Source organism: Brachypodium distachyon, chromosome 1, assembly GCF_000005505.3.
Source record: "Brachypodium distachyon strain Bd21 chromosome 1, Brachypodium_distachyon_v3.0, whole genome shotgun sequence".
Lineage (NCBI taxonomy): Eukaryota > Viridiplantae > Streptophyta > Magnoliopsida > Poales > Poaceae > Brachypodium > Brachypodium distachyon.
In genome coordinates this window covers 1,100,588-1,120,286 of record NC_016131.3, presented here as the reverse complement: position 1 = coordinate 1,120,286, position 19,699 = coordinate 1,100,588, and the positions used below count along the sequence as shown (strand labels likewise).

General features: G+C 47.9%; 3 protein-coding genes and 1 long non-coding RNA gene across 6 annotated transcripts; 2 read left to right on the top strand and 2 right to left on the bottom strand.

The window, feature by feature from the left end:
* Nucleotides 1-894: 894 nt before the first annotated feature.
* Nucleotides 895-4,670, top strand: LOC106866245. Of its 3 annotated transcripts, none has more exons than XR_002962476.1 (3): nucleotides 895-1,983; nucleotides 2,192-2,289; nucleotides 3,328-4,670. XR_002962476.1 is itself a non-coding variant. In XM_014899514.2 (3 exons), exons 1-3 carry the CDS (start codon nucleotides 1,890-1,892, stop codon nucleotides 3,718-3,720), a joined length of 561 nt encoding a protein of 186 aa, XP_014755000.1. In that variant the 5' UTR covers nucleotides 903-1,889; the 3' UTR covers nucleotides 3,721-3,900. The 3 variants fall into 3 exon arrangements, 1 of the variants encoding a protein (XP_014755000.1); XR_002962477.1 differs by having other exon boundaries at nucleotides 896-1,892; XM_014899514.2 differs by having other exon boundaries at nucleotides 903-1,959; nucleotides 3,328-3,900.
* Nucleotides 4,671-6,641: 1,971 nt separating this feature from the next.
* On the bottom strand, nucleotides 6,642-7,722 carry LOC112271581. Its single transcript, XR_002964789.1, has 2 exons — nucleotides 7,202-7,722; nucleotides 6,642-7,106 (listed from the first exon to the last, which is right to left on the bottom strand). It is a non-coding gene; the product is annotated as an uncharacterized LOC112271581 (long non-coding RNA).
* Nucleotides 7,723-12,139: 4,417 nt separating this feature from the next.
* LOC104581929 (NAC domain-containing protein 17) lies at nucleotides 12,140-13,222 on the top strand. The gene has a single exon (XM_010231104.1). The coding sequence runs from the start codon at nucleotides 12,140-12,142 to the stop codon at nucleotides 13,220-13,222; it is 1,083 nt and encodes a 360-aa protein (XP_010229406.1).
* A 2,377-nt stretch (nucleotides 13,223-15,599) lies between these two features.
* On the bottom strand, nucleotides 15,600-19,577 carry LOC100843844 (kinetochore protein Nuf2). The gene is made up of 11 exons (XM_003562278.4): nucleotides 19,307-19,577; nucleotides 18,901-19,213; nucleotides 18,620-18,799; nucleotides 17,965-18,054; nucleotides 17,358-17,465; nucleotides 17,010-17,063; nucleotides 16,810-16,924; nucleotides 16,529-16,686; nucleotides 16,214-16,309; nucleotides 16,046-16,119; nucleotides 15,600-15,892 (listed from the first exon to the last, which is right to left on the bottom strand). The coding sequence occupies exons 1-11, from the start codon at nucleotides 19,480-19,482 to the stop codon at nucleotides 15,784-15,786; spliced, it is 1,473 nt and encodes a 490-aa protein (XP_003562326.1). The 5' UTR covers nucleotides 19,483-19,577; the 3' UTR covers nucleotides 15,600-15,783.
* Between the last annotated feature and the right edge of the window lie 122 nt (nucleotides 19,578-19,699).

Below are 19,699 nucleotides of genomic sequence, written 5' to 3'. Positions count from 1 at the left end.
CTTCCAGCATAGCGGCAAGTCACGCACCTGTAATGCTAGCTAGGTTCGTATGCTTAAGAATTATATATGAATAGTACAGTAGGTAGAGAAATAATATTTTATGATCCAATAAAGAAAATAGGTGTCCCAAGGTTTACTCTGTATATATGGAGAATAATGGATGGTTTTAAGTTACTATCTCCTTCCATGCATGCATGTAGGCTCTAATTTAAGAATCCCTTGTACCAAGACGAATATCACGTATTTTGAATAAGTTTTTTTATCTATATTCTGGCCAGTAGATTTGAAGATCAAGAAACCATGCAGTCAATGCAGATTTTGAACACATGGGAGACTTGCAATTAAGTGATACACGGTTTAAGATAGAAGAGTTGAAAAGTCGTCGTATTACAATTTTGAAAAATCAAGATTTTTCCATTTCAAAAAAAAAATCAAGATTTAGAATGAAGCCTTACATAAAAGGAAGGATGATGTACGTGGTACTTGTTTTTAGAATTTCATGTCACGTATGGCGTTCAAGAGTTTGAAAGACATTATCGGCTTTCAGAAAACCACTCATTTTGAGACTAGGTTTTCAGTCAGGCACAACTCTAGGAATTTGCAACAGAAAGCCACAACTTCAGGGGTAATCATTTTCAAAAAACCCAAATCCGTCTGACTAGCAATTTTGACGGCAAAACCGACATGTCGGCAAAACCCCTATAGTTGTGCCTGACTGAAAACCTAACTTCAAAGGGTGTGGTTTTGTGAAATTTACTCTTGTTGGCAAGCATAAAAAGGTCCAGGTTCTGGATTTTGGAACCACTTGATTTATGCCTTCTCGGGCACTGTGGTGGTCGGTCGTTGTAAATTGTAATGCATGAATTGCGTGATAAACTGATAATAGTTGAGGGGCTCTTCCCCCCTCCGCCCTATTCTATTTCCTTTCCCCTCCACGTCTTGCTATAGTTCCAAGCCTCGCCGCTGCCTCGTCTCCCTATTTTCTCTAGCGACCTTGCCAGAGAGGAAGGGGAGGGGGAGCTCTCCGGCTAGCAGGCAGCGGCAAGCTCCATCTCGAACCGGGCGAGCCTAGCAAGTCTTGGCGAGGGGACCACGCTTTCTGCGCCTTCCGACCGGACCTGCAGCCGACGATGCTCCTCCTTTTCAGTTGCGTCGCCCCACCTGGCTACGGCTCGCTTGAAGTCCATGGCCTCGCCTCGCCCCGCCCCGACTGAGCTATTGATCGGGTCCATTGTGGGGCTGGGTTGCCGGTTCTGATGGGGGAGGGCTTCAACGGTGGTCGGCGGCGACAAATTTGGGTGGATTTGACGACCCATAAATCACCCCCCTCCCTTGAGTGGCCTGGGTTAGTTAGAACGTTCTTTTACAAGTTCTGATCAGTGCACAGACACAAACCAGATGGGGAAGAGATGCAGCTGATGCGGTCGAGTGAATTAAGCCGGAGGCAGCAGCGAGCCGCGACAGAGCAAGGCTCCGGAGCACCACAGAACCGCTGGAACTGGCCCGCTGCGCCGCTTCCGAACGACAGCAGAGCCGCTGCTGGGGCGCTGGATCCGGGCCTGACGCGCGGCGGATCTGGCTGGCCACACCACGCGCTGCAACTCCGGACCCAGGCCCCACAACGCCGCTGCAATCGTGCAAGCCGTCACTGGCCGCCGAGATACCCAGGGGGGCACCTGCACGCTGGCCGGCGCGACCGAGAGCAAGAGCGGCGGCCGCGAACTGGGAGCAGAGAAGCTGGGCGGAGCAGGGATGGAGAAAGGGAGGCCCGCCCCGTCGTCGGCCGGCCGTGGAGGCCACCGGCGGCGGCGAGGAGATCTGTGGCCGGAGGTCTCTAAGAAGCGGTGGCGCCTCCTGAGTCGCCCGGGAGCATCATTACCACCGCCTCCATGGTCCTTCTCTGCATCAAGCTTCCTACTCTCCAGCAATCGTGTCCTGTTGCAAGCCTCACAACGAGCTGTAGTGCTCTTGAATCTTGATTGGGTTTGGATACTGTTTATGATCAGGGCTGCTTTCTTTTGTTTTCTTTTCATCGATCCGTGGAGCTTGTTTTGCTTCTGATTTACTAGTCTCGGAGGCTAATAGTAATACCACCGAGTGATTCAGCACTTCGAGCATTCCTTCCTTTTTCTTCAGTGGAAATAATCTTGTGTAGCACTAATATTGCCTTTCTCATTGTTAAACTGAACAGTTTCATTGGACGAGTTGGAAGGACATCCTGGTCTAGTTGCTGTGAGCAAAGAGCTGACTCCCACAATAATTTCTGAATTTGAGAGAAGGACACAGCAGGTAAGATTACGTACTTCTAGCAGTTTTTTTTTTCCGGCCTTCGCTTTTACATAGATTCTGAAGACCCTTTCCTGATCAGTTTTCCCTCATGTTGTGTCCAAATTAATGTCTGGACATCTGAAAGGTAGTGCAATTTGTAAGCAGAAGATTTCAAAAATGACTTATCAGATAACATTGTGAGCTTAAAATATGCTAGGTGAAATCTGCAATCCAAACCTGGTAGGGAATTGGTGAAAATGCAATTGAAACTATTAGTAATTTTCAATGGTAAATAGACTGCGTGCCCAGTAAAACATTCTCATGAGTAGTTCATTAAAACTATCACACTGAGCTTAATTAACCCTCTTGGATTTACCCAATTTCTACATTGTTAAAATTATCTCTTTAGCTCTAGCACAGAAGCATGGAATTATTTATGTTAGTACCATGTTTGAAATATCCAGTGAAATGTAACATCTTCCTGGTACTAGACATTCTTTCTTGCTATTCCTTTTGGCACATGACATTGTAAAACTGTTGATTCTTTACATCGATCATCTAAAAAAGAAGACATGCATGCTTCGCTTGCGATTTTGTGTTGTCACAGTATACAGGATAGTAGTAGGGCATGCCTGAATAATCCCCTGATCTCTTTTTTTTAAATCCCCTGGTATTATTGATGATAAATTCCCTGATACTCTCTCCTTTTACCAATATATGATGCATTAGTTTTTTTAAGACAAGGCTTTGACCAATAATTACTAAACTAATATGTGGTCTATATGATACGGAACCATAATTAATATTAAGTACTATCAAAGACAAATCTAGTGATACAAATTGAGTTTCATGTCATAAAAACCACGTATTAACAAAGTACTTATTGGTGTTAATATTCCCCTTCAAAGAGGTCTTGTAAAGGGCGTCCAAGGTAGTATCCCCCTTTCACAAAAATGAAATGAATTACTACTTGTACTATGTAAAATGGATTGTTCAAAGGGAGAATAGAATTTCTGTGATTATGCAAAAGGAATGACCATGCTAATTGTTCATAAGCAGGTGATGGATGTCCCTGATAGTGTCTTCCAAAACGGCTTCATGTTAGAAGTCGAGGGAGCAGAGACTGAGCTGCCAATCCCAGTGAACTCGTCATCAGCGGCCATCAAGAGAAAGGCGGATGCCGATCACCCGGAGGCACCACAGGGCAGACGTCAGGAAATGATGGACACGGGCATCAACGACGTGGAATTGAACAAGTACTACATTCCTAAACGAGTCATGAAGGGAATGACGAACATACCTTGTCTCCACATTGGATCCAGAACAGGATCAGAGGGATCAAAAACCGCTAATTTGTATAAAGCCATCGAGCCAGCCCAACCAGAAACTAGAGCTGTGTGCATTATATGCACCGCAAGCAATCGACCCGGATCATTCAATACGACAGTATGAACACGATACCAAGACAAACCCATGGAAATACCTCTTTAGCAAAGAAAAATAGACACGATGTCGCTTTATTTTATCGCATTGTAAAAGACTATCCATATCCTATGGACCTAACCCTTCTATGGGATTCTGTGTCAGAAAGCGTGAATATTTATTTCAAAAACTATGGCTGACTTCACCCAATTTGAGCCCTTCATAGTCGAGGACGGCTGGGATTGGGCCAACAGTTTTCCTGTGAGTGTACCTGAAGATGATAACCACACAATGACCATCGGAGTTAACGAAGTGCCAGTTAGTGTTGCTGACTACAGCTACGTGGAGGCGGAACCCGTTGGAGTCGACAGCGGCGGGGATTTTGCCCACATGTTTCCCTTCAGTGTACCTCAAGATGACAACTACAAAATGCCAGCTCCTGTCGCTGTAGTAGCTCAAGTTGAAGGCGAGCAGCAGGGACCTGAAGCCAAGATGGCGGAGGATGCCAGCGGCAGTGCACATCGCCCTAGTGTTCTGGAGGAAACCGGACCCAGGTCGCTCTTCGACAACGGTGCAGGGGGTTCAACTGGGTTGGTCGCTGGTGAAATTCATGAATCTGACTACTACGCGATGGACATTGATGAGTTCGACTGCGGCGGTTTTGATCTGGAGTTCCTCAGAAATGTACTTGAAGATGACTACTAGCGGAATTACGTGGGCCTTTGAAGAGTTGCTTGCCATGTCCAGCCGGCAGCGGCATGCCATGTCCTCGTTTTGATCATGTGAGAGTGAGTTGCATGTGGCGTAAGAGTTTTGAGGTAGCATACTGCGGTCTTTGCATAACTGAGGCAATGAGTATCTAGCTTAGTGCCTGAGCTTTGATTAGAATTACTATGCATTGTTGCATGATTTTTTTACATCAAAACGTGTACTGCACTGAACAGTTCATGTATCTTTTTGGACAAGAGACAATTTCAGCAGTGGTCAGACCACCTGTTTGTAATCATTCATATGTTTCCTTTTACCCGTAAAGAGCAACTTTATTTTTAACATACAGTGTGATACTCTCCTATTGTTTAGATTTTTAATATACAGTGTGATACTCTCCTATTATTTAGGTAAAAATAAGAGCTCTTCTACAGTACCCAGAATTAATTTAGATCGTTCTTTTTCAGATCCAAAGGTTCAGATTTGTTGATACTCTCTAATACTCTAATTGAGGTGTTTGGAGTAATATTATGAAGTATTAAAAGTAGGGACTGGAGTAATCTGACACCTGTAGCCTAAAGAGACCACACGGACGGACGACAGTTAGGGCATCTCCAATGATGGTTGATACTAATTTTCTTCTCTTCCTTTTTAATACGTTTTTTTATTGTCTTATATCTTTCTCTTCTTTGATGGCCCCACATGTCATATTCTCTATTTTCTTGGTACCCGTGTAGTAGTGGTTACTTGTACTTTTGATACGTATCACTTCTTCATATTGGCTAATATTTTCTTGGTACCCGTGTAGTATCCATTGTTAAAGATGCCCTTAGAGTAGGATTAAGAACATCTCCACTTGTCCCCTTTAAAGGCCCCCCAAAGCCCAAATAGGGACGCCGGCGCCGAAAAACCCACTCAACCGCGCCTCTCAATTTGTTTTTTCAGCCGGCAAGACCCAACAAAACATCCGGCGCCCCAGGCCACACCCAGACCAAAAGGGGCAAGCGGGGGGTGCCGGCTAACACAACAACCAACAAAAACAGGACACGCATCCTAGAACCACACCACGGGCGCTACAGAAACGACGGCCGCCCTAGTACTCATCCGCGGCCACCGCCCTCCTCGAGCTCGAGCTCCTCCTCTGCTCCTGCCTTCGCCGCCGCTGCCTTCGCCACGCGCCGCCGCCCAAGAGGCCCACGGCGTGCGCGCACGGCCTGCCGCAAGGACCTCCTCGCCATCCCCAAGCTCGAGGCTGCTCTGCCGCGCTGCTCGCGGGGAAGAGGGCGCCGTTGGCGGGATTCCGCGGGGAAGCGGCATGTGTGCGCATACCGGTGCGCCGGTGGTTCGGGGAGGTCGGGAAAATGATGCGGTGGCCGGATTTCGTGGGGAAGGGGGGCACCGGTGGCGGGATATAGGGATTTGGCCTGCGGTAGTGCGGAAGCGGCAGCAGGCTCCTGAATTCGAATCGACGGGGAAGGGCGGTGCTCGGTGGTGGCGGTCGTCGACCCAGCGCAAGAGCATGCTGCTGGACACGAATCGGGATCGGGAGACGGCGGCCGGCGGGCGTCAAGGAGAGGCCGCGCGGGGAGCAGCTCGGGGCGGGGAGCTCAAGCTCGAGGCGGCAAGGGGAGAAGAAACGCGCGCACGTTTGGGGCAGGGCGGATGATCATCGGAAACAGCCGGCGGCAGCACGCGGCGAGCAGCTCGGGGCGGCATCGCGGGGAGGGCGGCAGAACGAGGCAAGCAGCGAGCCCGGGTAGGAGCGGCGGCGTGCAGCGCGCAGCAGTCGGACGCGGCTGCAGCTCCGAGCGGGCTCGTCGCCGTTCATGGCCACTCTCGGCCTCTTTCCCCTGCTCGCGCGATCACGCCCAAAAGGTGTTTGTCAAAATGTCGCAAAACTTTTTTTTTGGTATGGGGGTTGCGACTGGGTCCAAGCTCTCCCTTAAAATAAAAAGTTAGCCGGCACCCATGCGAGCAAACGTCAGACCTCGAATGGGGGGCACGAGTGGAGATGCTCTAATGTCGCTGGAAGGCCATGCCATGTCACCTAAAATTCATAAATAAATGCTCATACAACAAGTTTGCTATTAGGTTGGCTATTGGGCTAGCTCATAAATATTTAATGCCTACAGGTATATATTATCTGTTGTGATCCATTGTGTGTTGTATCTTTGTGACCATTACAAATGGAAATGATTAAGAATGTCAAGCTTGCGATTCTCTACTACTCAAAACCCTTCGGGTTGTAAAAAGGGAAAAATAGATGCAGGGATCGTGCCAAGAAGCAGCTAGTTTCTGAGTTCCCCAACGGTATATGGTACTGCAAGTTCAATTTTAAAATGTAGCCAAATGGAAGACATTTGGACTAAAAGCTGTCAAGCCAACAGAAAATGCTACTGCAGGTTCAATTTCAACCTGCATGTAGCCAAATGGAAAGTGCTCTATGTTCCTCAAAAAGTGCTTACAAGCTTTGTTTACAAGACTCTCCTGCCCCTCTCAGGCATGGTTCAACAGCCATCTCAGATCAAGAAAATGCAACTAATTCATGCAGCCTGGAAGGAGAAGCAAATTCTTCCAAGAGTCCAAACTCCATCGGACCAAGAACTGAACAAGTCGAAGCGGAGTATACATAGAGCACTATACCTCAAACTACAGATGCAAAATTCAGATCAAAGCTCGCTCTCCTCTTTGCTCCTCGACTCTGCAAGCTGAAACTTGGTAATGATCAAGAATGTCAAGTTTCTCTACTCTCTAGTACGGAGTACTTAAGATTCTTCAGGCTGTCAGATAAAAGTATTGTCACCTCAATTAAGTCCTAGGAAAGAACCTGCTCTCGGTTGCTTCAGCCCGGCCAGCCATCATGCCGGGAGGCCTCCACGGATGGCTGTGGTCGTGGGGGCGTCCAGATCGAAGTGCCAGGTCCGCCGACGGCAGGACAGGACGAGGCGCTCGCGAGACAGTCTGAGGCGCCGCTGGCGGGACGAACTGAGGCGCCGGCGCACGCGCCCATTTGGACTGCTGACCCATCCCCTCCTTGATGCGACGCCAGCAGCAGTTCTAGGGTGGGGATGCGGCGATTTAGGGATGGAGCCATGGAGGCTCTTCGATTTGGCGCGCGAGGCAATTTGGGACGACACAGGGAAGATTTGGCGCGCTGTGGTGGAGGTAAAATCGCGGGAGGCGAGGGAGACGCACGGGATCGCAATCGCCGGCTCCGGCGGTCGCATCGGGCTCCGGCCTTCGTTTTTTGCGTTGTAGCCGGGCGACTCGCGAAACGCCCGCTTCTTTGTCTTTCCTCTCTTCTAGCTCCTCCCCCCGATGGTATTTCTCTGACGTCGAACTGGTTATAGCCGGTTGACTTAGGATTTATGATTCTTGCTGTAAGAACATCTCCACTCGGCCCCTCCCCCTTTCCTCCCATTTCGCGTCCGGCGCCAGCCCAATTGGGGGACGCCGACGCACCCTTTTCGTTTGAGGCTCAGCCGCACCCCTGAAATGTCAGCCCTCAAAAAATACAATTCAAACAAAGTTTTGCTGCCATTTCACAGGCCGGCCCAAATCATCAAATCGTCCAAATTCATCACAAGTTTCGGCGATCAAAATAACATCAAACTTAAATAAAGTGAAATCACTCGGCCCATTCTTCTTCCCCCTTGGCTTGGCGACGACGGGCTCCTCTGTCCCGTCGGCCCATTCTTCTCGCTCTTCGGCGTCCTCGGCGGCGTAAGGCTCTTCTTCTTGTGTGTAGGTGTAGTGGGCGTGTTGGGAGCCGTTGTTGAACATGTCGGCCATGATTGAGTCGCCTTGCGACATTCTGCCGAACGGGTTGCTCGTGGGCTGGCTGCAACGGCGGGGAACTGCTGGAAGGAGGCGGATGGCGAAGAACCGCCGTAGGAAAGAGGCCCTCGCTGCAGAGGAGGTGAGGCGAAGGCGTTTGGGTTGAAACCGCCGAGGGGATCCGCGGCGAAGGTGTTGGGGTTGAAGCCGCCGAGGGGATCGGTGTCGTGGTAGTCCAACGAGAACCGCGAGAGGGACGGCGTGGCATTTCCATGGTTGTCATGGGGCATATGGGGCGACACCAGCGAAATGCCTGACGGGGACGAGGACGACGAAGAACTCCCTTGGCTGCTGCTGCTCCAGTGCTGGCCAGACGGTGGCCGCGACGCAGGAGTGCCAGCCTTGTTCTCCGCCATCTGCGCCGAGGCCGCGACCCTCTGCCGGGCCAGGTCGGCGTTTCTCTCCTTGGCCTTCCTCTCCCGTTCACGGCGGGAGGCGTTCTCGACGCTGCGGCGGGTACAATCCGCCGCCCAGTCGACGTTGCCCATCCCAGGCGACCACTCCTTCTCCTTGGGTTTGTTTGCCGCTGCGTCGCCGACCAGCGTGGAACGAGACGCTGCATACCTCTTCGGCAGCATGGTTTTTTGGGGGCGGTGGTGGTGTCGGCGAGGCGCTTTGAGGTGGTGTCGGCGGTGAGAATGGGGAAATGGCGGGATTGGCCGCCCAGCCGGGGGGAAGTGGAGGGAAAAGGGGAAGCCGGCAAAAATTTGGAGGAAAATTTGTATTATCTCGCCGACAGGTGTGGCCCGCATTGCCTTTTGGCTTCAGCCGACACCCCCCCGCCCCCCACACAGAGATAGGTGCGGCCTGGGGGCGTCGGCTAAAATCTTGGCCGCGCCGGCTAAATTTTAGAATTGGGGGGCTGGGCTTAACGCGGTGGCTGTGCCACCCAAGTATTTGCACCTCCTCTTTCGTAGCCACATGTTTGGCTTTTTCCCCTTTCTCTCTTAGTTAATTTCTCACACTTTAAATTAGAGCAAAGGATTAACACTACTATGACCCGACAACCTTTTCTTTTCTCTTTCTTTCTCTTTCTTTCTTTCTCTTTTCTTTCTTTCTTTCTCTCTCCCCACTTTTAAGTACATTACGGTACATGACATGTTTTGAAGTATATATTTAGTACATTATGATACATGGACTGTACATTATTAGTTTTTATAAATTCCTCGTGTACATGAACTTATGAAACGAGAACATCGTAGCACATAGCAAGTACAGCAGGGTACATGTCAAGTACATTACAGTACATGTCAACATATCATCAATTCTATGTATCTCATCAATTTAAGTACGCCGTCAATACTCATCTACACTACGATTACAAGGAAAAGTACAAAGTATCTTCTCAACATACCTCATCAATTTTTAGTACCTTGTCAATATGCACAAGATGTTGCAACAAACAATTAACAAGTACGTCATCAATTACAAATACATCACAGAAATATCACATTACCTTCCTAAGTACATCGTCAATCACAGTAGCTTCCTAAGTATCTTGGAATTCACAGTACCTTCCTAAGTACCTCGGCAATCACAGTACATCATCAATCAAAGTGCCAAGGGCAAGTTCTGCTGGGACCGGCAGTCGGAGTACAACGCCTACTGGGAGAGCAGCTTCGGCCACGGCATCCTCCAGGCCAAGAACGAGACTCACGCGCTTTGGCTGTGGCACCGGAACCAGGACGTGTATAACAGCGTTGGGGATGAGATCTTCATCGTCCGGGAGCCTCACCGGTGCTTGTGCAATTCTAGCAGGACGGCACACCATGGTCGACCATGATGATCGATCTCAAGACCGGCCGGCTGACGAATTAAACTACTAGCATATGTATAATGTGAGTTTATATGACGAGATAATAAGTACTCCCTCTGATCCATAATAATAAGTGTCTTGAACTGAACTTAGTACAACATATTATGTATCGGATATCGGAGGGAGTAATAGACATCAAACTGTTGACGCAAACTAGTAAGGCTCGATTTGTGTTACATTTGCCCCCCTATCCCTCCCCCGCGCTTCATTGGTACACAAATTGTTGTGTAACATATTTTAGAATATATATTTTATGGGAGTAAATCTCACAGAACCATACATTTTGTGACTATGCTTCTACAAAACCACTTGACACAAATTTTCTCGCGAAAGTACCAACACTCTTGAGGCATATGTTCTCAAACAACCCAAAAATCGTCGGTTTAGTGTGTCTGACAGAGAATTTGACACATGTAACCCACATGTCAGATACCACGTTAACATGTGGTGAGCCGAAGGCTGGGCCGTGGATGGGCTTCACATTTTCGGCTTTCTCTGGTTCGATGGCGCCACCGCTCCAAGGTCGGTTTTGACTGAGCTTTTATTGATTTTGACCAATTCAGTTGGTTAAGAAATTAAATAAAAATCTAAAGTGGTTGTCGGGTCGAGAAACTGAGGCGGCAAGTGCAACGAGAATTTTAGCCACGTGGTATCTGACATGTGGTCGATGTGTGTGTCACATTCACTATCAAATGTACCGGGATTACGGCAAATTCAAAATTAAAAAACAAGATCACTACGACAAATTTAAAATTAAATAGAGCAAAAAATATCACAAGCGGACGTTAAATAAACGGCTTAATGGATTTACTTAGCTCGGGGCAAGATTAATAGTTTAACCTGCTGCCATGTCATTTTTAAATAATATGATAGCTAGCATATATAATAAGTTGGCTATAAGAAAACTCTAATCTTTTATATCTAAGTAGGAGAAACCCACTACTTGATTTCTCTCAACATGCAAGCATACCACATCATCACGCCATTAATTTGTTCACACCTATTTAGTGAAAAACTCATATTTTTTGCACATGCATGCATGCTACTTTTCATCAAACTATTTCCACTAAATGAAGAATTTATAATCTATCATACATTTCCATTATACATTTTCACTGGATATTCTTTTGTTACTACTTTTTACTCATGTATGTTCTCAACAACGTGGCCTCACGTATGTTAACTAAAAATTTCCGCAACAACGTGCAGGGCATCATCTAGTTTATTAATAGCAGGCCCCCTTTACAGCTTCACAGTGTGCCTAGGAGCACGTGTAGCAGCTGGCTACTAGTTAACAGCCCAATTTTCGTCTCTCTCCTTTTCTCTTTCATCCAACTAACCACCAATATAGTATTTAAATTCGTGTACCCAACTTATAGCCCACTATTGTTCTTGCTCTCAATACGTATGACCACGTAGCTAAGTTACGGTTGTCACAGTCCAAAACCGCTAGCAAGTCGAGATTACCAAAGTCACAACGGATTGAAATGTAGTGTATCCTTGTATCCACATCATATCAGTGAATAAACATGATAGGCCGATACCTCAAGCCCTCAAGGCAACTTATTAAGTCTGAATTTTTTTTTGCTTAGATTATTAAATCCGATTTCCCCCCCTAAAAAAACCAAGAAAAGATTATTAATTTAAAACTTTTCTGTAAATTTGGTCAACAAAAGTTAAGTTATACGCTTTTGTTTTTTTTAACGGAGTGAGCATGGTTTAATTTGAGGATCATATTTCCTTTTTTTTTCATTGTCCGATCGATGGTCTCTTTCAGTCCTAGTTAAAGCTAGCTAAGTAGTAGCATCGACAAGCATGCATGAAGCACAATAGCGTACAGCAGTAAGGCGGTAGTAAATCGATTACCCAACCAACAAAACGGATTAATTCTGCAGTACGTGATTAGCTCGTAGTACGAGTTCAAGGCTCATAGTACCTCCGGAACCCTCCCTCCCATTTATATATGCGCGCACTGCGTCTGGCAGCATTAATCGATTAATTCTCCCCTCTCGATACCTAAACCACGCGCGCGAAACACCTGATCAGCTCTCGACGCCGGCAACTCAACTCTCGAGTCAGCGATTCAGGATGGCCGCTCCAGGTTGCACCTTCGAGCCTTCGGAGCAGGAGCTCACGGACATCTGCCTCCACGGCAAGATCACCGGCGCCGGCCGCGACGTCGGCGCGATCCACGTCGCCGACGTGTACTCCGCCGATCCCGAGACTCTGGCGAAGTCCTTCGCGCCCGCGCCCGGCACCGGCAGAGGCGACAAGGAGCCCGAGTGGTACTTCTTCAGCCCCGTGCACTACGCCAGCAAGAAGAAGAACTCCGGGAGGCGGGCGCGCATCATCGGCGGCGACAGCAACAAGAAGTGGCACTCGGAGATCGGGGCGGTGCCCGTGGAAGGGAGCGCTGTCGGAGGCCACAAGGTGAATCTCACGTACATGGTCAGGAGCAATGCGTCGGAGAAACACGAAAGGGCTGGGTGGATCTTGGCCGAGTTCGGGATCGCGCCCGAGCATGGCGGCGGCCAACTCGAGCTCTGCAAGCTCCACCGCTCGCCCCACTTCCAGGAGACGGCGGCTGGTTCCAAGAAGAGGAAGGCCGCGGCCGCTGACGAGCTGTACGCGGCAGATCGACGCAAGAACCTGTGTCTGCGACAAGAAATGCCTGAGGAGCTTGAGGAGATGGAGACGATGGAAGGCGGAGCGGCAGCGGTGGATCTGCAAGAAGAGCCGGTCCTGGATGACACGGCTCGCTGGATGATGTATCTGGAGACGCAGCGCATGTACTTCTCCGACGACATCCAAGGCACGCAGCAGCAGCAACAGGTGCCGATCCTCGACGACACGTGGCGCTTGGCGCTTGAGGAGATCGAGCGCCAGTTGCTGTCCGACGACGAGACGTTGGGCGGCGCCGGACAAGTGATAGATCCGGCCGAGGAAGATGAAAGCGGCGCTGGCATGGAGCAGCAGCAGGGAGGAGGAGGAGGATGCGATGATGAGGACGACGCCCGGATGGAGTGCACGTACGAGGAGCTGTTCGGCATCGACGGCGACGTAGAAGATGACTACATGGCGATGGCATCCAATGCGGCGGCGGCGGCGGCGTGTGAGGGTCAGCAGTTGCACGTGGCGGCGGAGGGCTGCATCCAGGTCTCCAGGAGCTGATCGACGAACTTCTTTTCTAGCGAGATGGATTGATGGATAGATCATAGATTAGCATAGCCGTCGACACTAGCTCGCTGATGGATCATGGATATCGATCCATGTTCCAGCTTCAAATGTACAAAGAAATGTTCTTGCACAATATACATGTGTGAAGAATCAATTGATTCATATGTGTGCAGATTCATTGATTGATCGATTGATTATTCCTTTTGTATTAACCATTCATTTGTACTATGCTACCTACGTACTTAATTCTGATGGGGTGTTAATCGCACGTAATTATTACTTGTTTTGTTGTAACTAATTCACGTCACTTCTCAAATCTTTCTGTGCTGTGTGGAAGGTCTGGGGAAAGTGTCACGATCGCATCAGAACTACTGCTAGTACTTTTGAGGAAAGAATTAACATGCATGGTACTCATCTTGTAGTTTCACAGTCAGAAATTCCATAAATTTCAGTCAGTTTACTCAGTTCGATCACTGTACATGTGCCAAAATTACTTCAGCAACACGTGAATTGAAAACAAGAATAAAACCTTTTTTTCAATTCTCCTCAAACTTGGGTTGGATTTCAGTCTACTCAAATTCGAGTTAAAATTTCGATCATTCTCCAAAATTGGGAAAACCAAAATTGTACTCTCCCGTGCGTCATCCATACCATCGAAGACCCTGCTAGCTCTTTCTTGAACCAAAGGACGATCGTAGAGAGGAATGCAAGTTGTTACCAAAACAATAGTGAAGAAGACGACATGGGCGCTGTCCTCATCTACGACACCGAGACGGCGGCGATGGTGGTATCGCCTCGGCTCCCGGAAGGCCTCGGCTGCGGCTATCAGGCGGCCGTCGCCGTCGGGGAGAAGGAGCTCTACTTGCTCGAGTCCGAGTGGAGCTCGCCGCACGCCAGACGCCAGTACGGCGGCTTGCACTGCCTGAGCGCCGCAGATCACAATCCTGGCGCCGGCAAAGACGACGACGAAAAGGAACTGGTGTGGGGTTGGCGGCGGCCGTTGTCGCCTTCGTCGCCGTGGCGCTGGAACGACAAGCTGGTGCTCCCTTTCCTGACCGAGGTCAATGGCATTGGGGCGCACGCGGTGGTGAATCGGGACGTCCTCGTGTCCGTCAATGAGTGGCCGTATCCCGGCGGCGCGCCGGTGGCGACGACCTTTTCTTTCGACACGGCGACGTGGCAGTGGACGCGGCGCGGGGACTGGGGGATGCCGGTCGTCGGCCACGCCCACTACGACGGCGAGATGGACGCGTGGGTCGGCCTCCATGTCGCCGGCGACATAGGCGACACGGACGGGCGCCTCTGCACCGGCGACCTCACTGCCGCGCCATGGCCGGAGTGGAATGTCGGTAAGGAGAAGCTGTTCCGCGTCGACGAGCTCGACGCAGCGGCGGGGTGGAGGCATGTCAGTGCCAAGCTCGTGCCCATGGCGCCGGGCAAGTACTGCCTTATGGAGCGGCTTCAGCCAGAGGGGGACGACAACGACGACAAGGCGGGGGAGGAGTGGTTGGGCGACGGCGACAAGCGTCTGCTCCGGCTGACTGCTTTCCGTGTCGAGCGCGGCGAGGACGGCGAGCCCGTAGCCACGGCTCTCCGACCGGCTCGCTCCTACAGAGTGTCTAGGTACAATAAGGATTTTGATGCTCAAGCGTTCTGGATGTAATTAACTCCAGGAGTGGTTCCAAATTTAGGTTCCCGAATTCAGAGGCTGGCACTAATAAATTGTGTGCGGTGGTGATTTTCCAAGTTCAGATAAATCCTCTCTTTGCCGTGCCAAGCATCACAGGTTAATTATCACATTTACTAGATTGACAGCAGAGACATGTTACTGCAGATAGGTTTTTCTTTGGAAAATTTCAAAACAAGATTGTATCGTATCAGTTCACTGAACTGCTTCCTCGAGAATATATGTACTAGGAACAAACTATCGGGGACAATGGTAGGAACAGTGCCAGGTTTCTATTGTTTCAGTAAGACCATGAAGCAGTGGTATCAGATCACAAATCACAGCCCAAAACAAGAAATTAAACAGTGCCAAAAGTGGAGTCTATTTACATAAAAGAGAACATGAGTAGTCAGTTTTTGGTCTCGTTCCAGAAAACAGCATGCAGTACTTACTGCTTTGTCCCGAAGCAAACCAGCATATAATTCCGTAAATCTTTAGCTTTACACTTATAAAGATCTAAATTGGTGGTCACGAGTTCACTCCAACAAGACTACCTCTTAATGACTACGGACTCATCTAATTGCCACTCATTTTATACGTATCACGATCTTTTGACTATTCTTGATTGGTTTTGATGACTTTCAAGACAATTGTTTTTCAAAAATAATATTTTGAGATAATTCTTATTTTCTTATTTATCAGAAATTTTAAAAAACATGAGCCCAGATTCTTAATCTCATAGCAAAGCACGGACATTTAGCTAGTAGTACGTAATAGCTAGAGGCACTATTACAGCATCATGCTAAGATTGACAGAAAAATATATACAGGGTTTTCCTACATTCGTGCCCACAAGATATACGGCATCTTTTGCTGGTAAGAAGCCCACATCATGTCCTTATCCTAACCCTCAACTTCTTGCTTGTTGCATTGGCTCTGGTTGTGGTTTTTGTTGCAACTGCAGATGGTCCAGAATCAGAGGAACCTTTCCCTGCCAGCCTGCACATTTGGAAATAACAACAAAAATGTTTTCTTACCTGCTAGTATACATTATGAAATATGCAAGATATATTTAGTTCAACTTCTAGTCATATATTTTCATTAAATGGAGAAAACTTATACAAAGCAGCCTCGATGGCTCAGCAATCTAACCTCTGCGGAGTCTTTTTGCCCATGTCTTCAAGGCGTTCCAGGAAAGGGTTCATAGTATCCATGTAGTACTTATACTGGAGAGAAACTATATTAGCAATTGTTTAGATTTTCTAAATGCATTCACTTCTATTTATGATTTTGCGTAACAGTGTTATCACTTATACGTACCGCTTGCAAAATATCATCGAATTTTGCGCGCACTTTCTGTTGTTCTGCTGCGCCAGCAGTCCTTTTTGAATCAGTTTCCGCACATACACGAGAGGCCTATGTAAATACACAAAGAAATGCAATATGTCAGCTATTATTTTAGAAAGATAACACAATTAATAAAAAATACATGACTAAATCTGCAGGTTTTAACCGTCAAAGTGATGAACAACTGCTACTGCATTTCTGTACTAACAGTCTTGGTAAATACACTCCATCCAAGTGCAAACAGACATTTAGTTCAAACAAGCAAAAATTTCAGAATAAACACATTACCTTCTCGATCTTTGCCTCTACTTCCCTTTCTCTAGGTTCAAGGCACTGCAGTTTACATTCAATTTCAGACCTCAAAGCAACCAGCTTCTGATTTTCGTCTGCAACTATTTGATTCCTTTCTTTAACTTTTGCCTTGAGACGCTCCTCCGCTTCAAGTACTATATGGACAGGAATCATGCAATAGTGCAAAGGAAAAAAATATTTTCAAGAAGGAAAGTACAATACTTAAGCAATGATGAGAAAACATATATGCATTTATACTATTATAAGTGACAGCCTACCTTTTCCTTGCCATTCAACAATCTTCGCATCAAGGGACATAATTGAGGCACTTTCATCATTAAGCTTAGCTTTGAGTGCTTTAACTTCCTTTTCAACTGTTTTAGCAGCACTAACCTAGCAGTTATAACAAACAAAGCAGTCAGTCTTCATTTAATCAATCCGGCTCCATAATGCAATCAGGCTATGCAGCTAACCATACTTGTTCTTGTAAGTCCTGGATTTTAGAGAATTGCTTCGCCAGTTTTTCAAAAGCCTGCAACATGGAGATAGTTTAGGATACAAGAACAACAAGGAACAGCAGTAAGTGCAACTCTGATACAAGCCAACACCACTGAAGCTGTGAAAAAACAAATAATTAAGACGGCGTAGAGATATATCATATCAGGAAACTAAATGGACCTCAGAGACCCACATGCAGGAGAACTAATAGATTTGATACCATTTTCTTTACTCAAAGGCTGAAATAACTTGTATGGCAGCCAATGGGCGTAAACAAATGCCTCCAAGAATTGTAAGGCATGTTTAATGAAAAGTGGAACAAGGATACCTTATTGTATATCTCTAAAGTGGCAGTTTTCTCTTGAACATTTTGCACTGCCATTTTCTCAGAGTTCTTCAACTGGGCACGAGCTGTTTTCTTCTCTTCCAGGGCCCTCTTTAACAGGGAAAAAAACACAGTTAATTGCACTTATACAGATTGTTTCTAATGATAATAGTTCAAAGTTAAATGTACTTCGAAAGGACACTTGTAAAGAAGCAATTAAATTACATTGAGTATCATCAAGCAATGCCTCCGAGTTTTTTATGGGAAAAAATCAGGCTCGATAAGTTCCTTTATCAGTTAGGAGTATTGCATTACCCTTACCAGTCGAAGGTGTATTTTGTAGATCACAGGTTTAACCAAGCCTGATATATGGTAGGATTAATATTTACAAGCTGAATAGGATTACCAAGTCCCCTTCCTGAGTCAAATTGTGTTGGAACAAGTAATGTAGCAGGTTAACAAGGCTGGTTAAGTGGTTATGCTGCAGCAGAAACACAACCCAGTCACACAGAACTAGGCAGATTACAGGATCGAGTGCAATGGTGATTCTCTAATCAGTACAAAATTTTAGAGCCTAGCATCCAGCTGTAAATTAGAAAAGATGTCTCACCTGAATCTTTTGTGGGGATTGAACTACTTTAGACAGCAACTTGGCATTTTCTTGGGCATGTTTCGTCAACTCAAAATCAGCTTGTGTTATCTGCACCAGGAAAACATAAAAGCAACTGATACACCATTGTAGAGTTAGCTACTGCTTTAAGTTAGCCAGAGAAATATATCAGTTGTTACATGTCCTCATTCAAAAAGTATACTCTAGCTCAGGACTAAATGGTGAACCCAAAATTAATTTTGAACAATTAAGCATAAAGATCACTTTTAAGATGATAAATTCTACAGGATGGACCTTTGGCCTGGAGTTTATGGCTTCCTAAAGTCGATGCTGGAAATCAGAGATTGTTCATGCTGTAATGAAATCTATGGCTCTACGGTAAAATAGAGTACATAGCTGATGATAACAGGGTTTGCTAATCATGTGTTTGACCAAACTGCTCACGGTGTAATGAAATCTATGGCTCTACAGTAAAATAGAGTACGTGGCTAATGAGAACAGGGTTTGCTAATCATGTGTTGTGTGTCAACCAAATTGAGCATAAGCTTAGTAGCACAACAGAGTTTTAGCTGGTAAGATGTCAGGAAAAAAAAATCAATTGCCCTCAAAAGATGAAGAACAGAAAGTGATGCTGACACAAGGCAGGAATCAACACCTTGCTGAGGATCTCCTCTCTCTTTTCAGTGATGGTTTTGGCTTTCGCTCGCAGCGCCAATTGCTTCTTGTTGTAAGCCTGAGCGTTCAGCTGCAGGCCATTGACCTCGGCTTCCAGTTGCTGCACTATGGGCTCATCCATCTGCTCGGCAAGCTCATGGTCCCCAATCTCCTTCTGAAGCTGCATGATAGAAACCCCACAATCCCACACAAACAAAAAGGGAAATGTAAGAACCCTCCTCTCCATGAGCATTTCTCCGAACAGAAAGCAGCGGGAAAGACCTGGGCGATCTTGTCCTTGAGCTCCATGCTGCGCTCGTGGTAGTGGGCGGCCTGGTCGGCGATGGGCTGCAGGAGGCCGAGCTTGTCCTCCCTGTAGAAGAGGAAGTTGACGAGGGCGCTGAGGAGCTGGACGACGCGGTTCGGGTGCGGGTGGAGGAGGTCGGCGAGCGTGAAGTCCTTGACCTGGATGGAGTCGAGGAACGCGCGGGACTTGTTGTAGAGCCGCAGCGCCCGGATGCCCTCCGCGTGGTGCTCCGGGTTGTCCAGCGCCTCCAGCTCCTTGAACCCTAGCTGCGCGTCCTCGCCGTCGTCCCTGCGGGAAAGAAACCCCAGCAGCAGTTGGATCTGGCTCGGTGGGCGAGTGAGGAAGGGAGTGGGGGAGGCGGCGGCGGTGTGTGTGTGTTACCCGGGGGAGTCGACGAAGGAGGCGATGAAGCGGGAGAGGACGGCGGAGAGGAGGTCGGGCTGGGGCTTGGCGATGTCCTCGGGGCGGAGGTTGGCGAGGGGGGAGATGCCGTACTGGGTTAAAGCCTCCGCGATCTGCGCCGGGGACATCGTCGGGAACGAGTAGCCGGAAGGCATCTTCGTCACCCCCGCCGCCGCTGCTCCGGCCGCCGGCTCTCTTTTCCCCCAAATCGAAATGGGGCAGTGAGCGATTTGGGTTAGGGTGGTTGGCGCTTCACCGTTTTCGTTTTTGTTTCCCGCCCAGTCAAGCGACTCCGGAAGAGCATTCCGCGGGCGACGATCCCCAGGCCCATCAACTCTTCTTTGCTTATTTCTTCTCTGAAAGAAGCCCAGC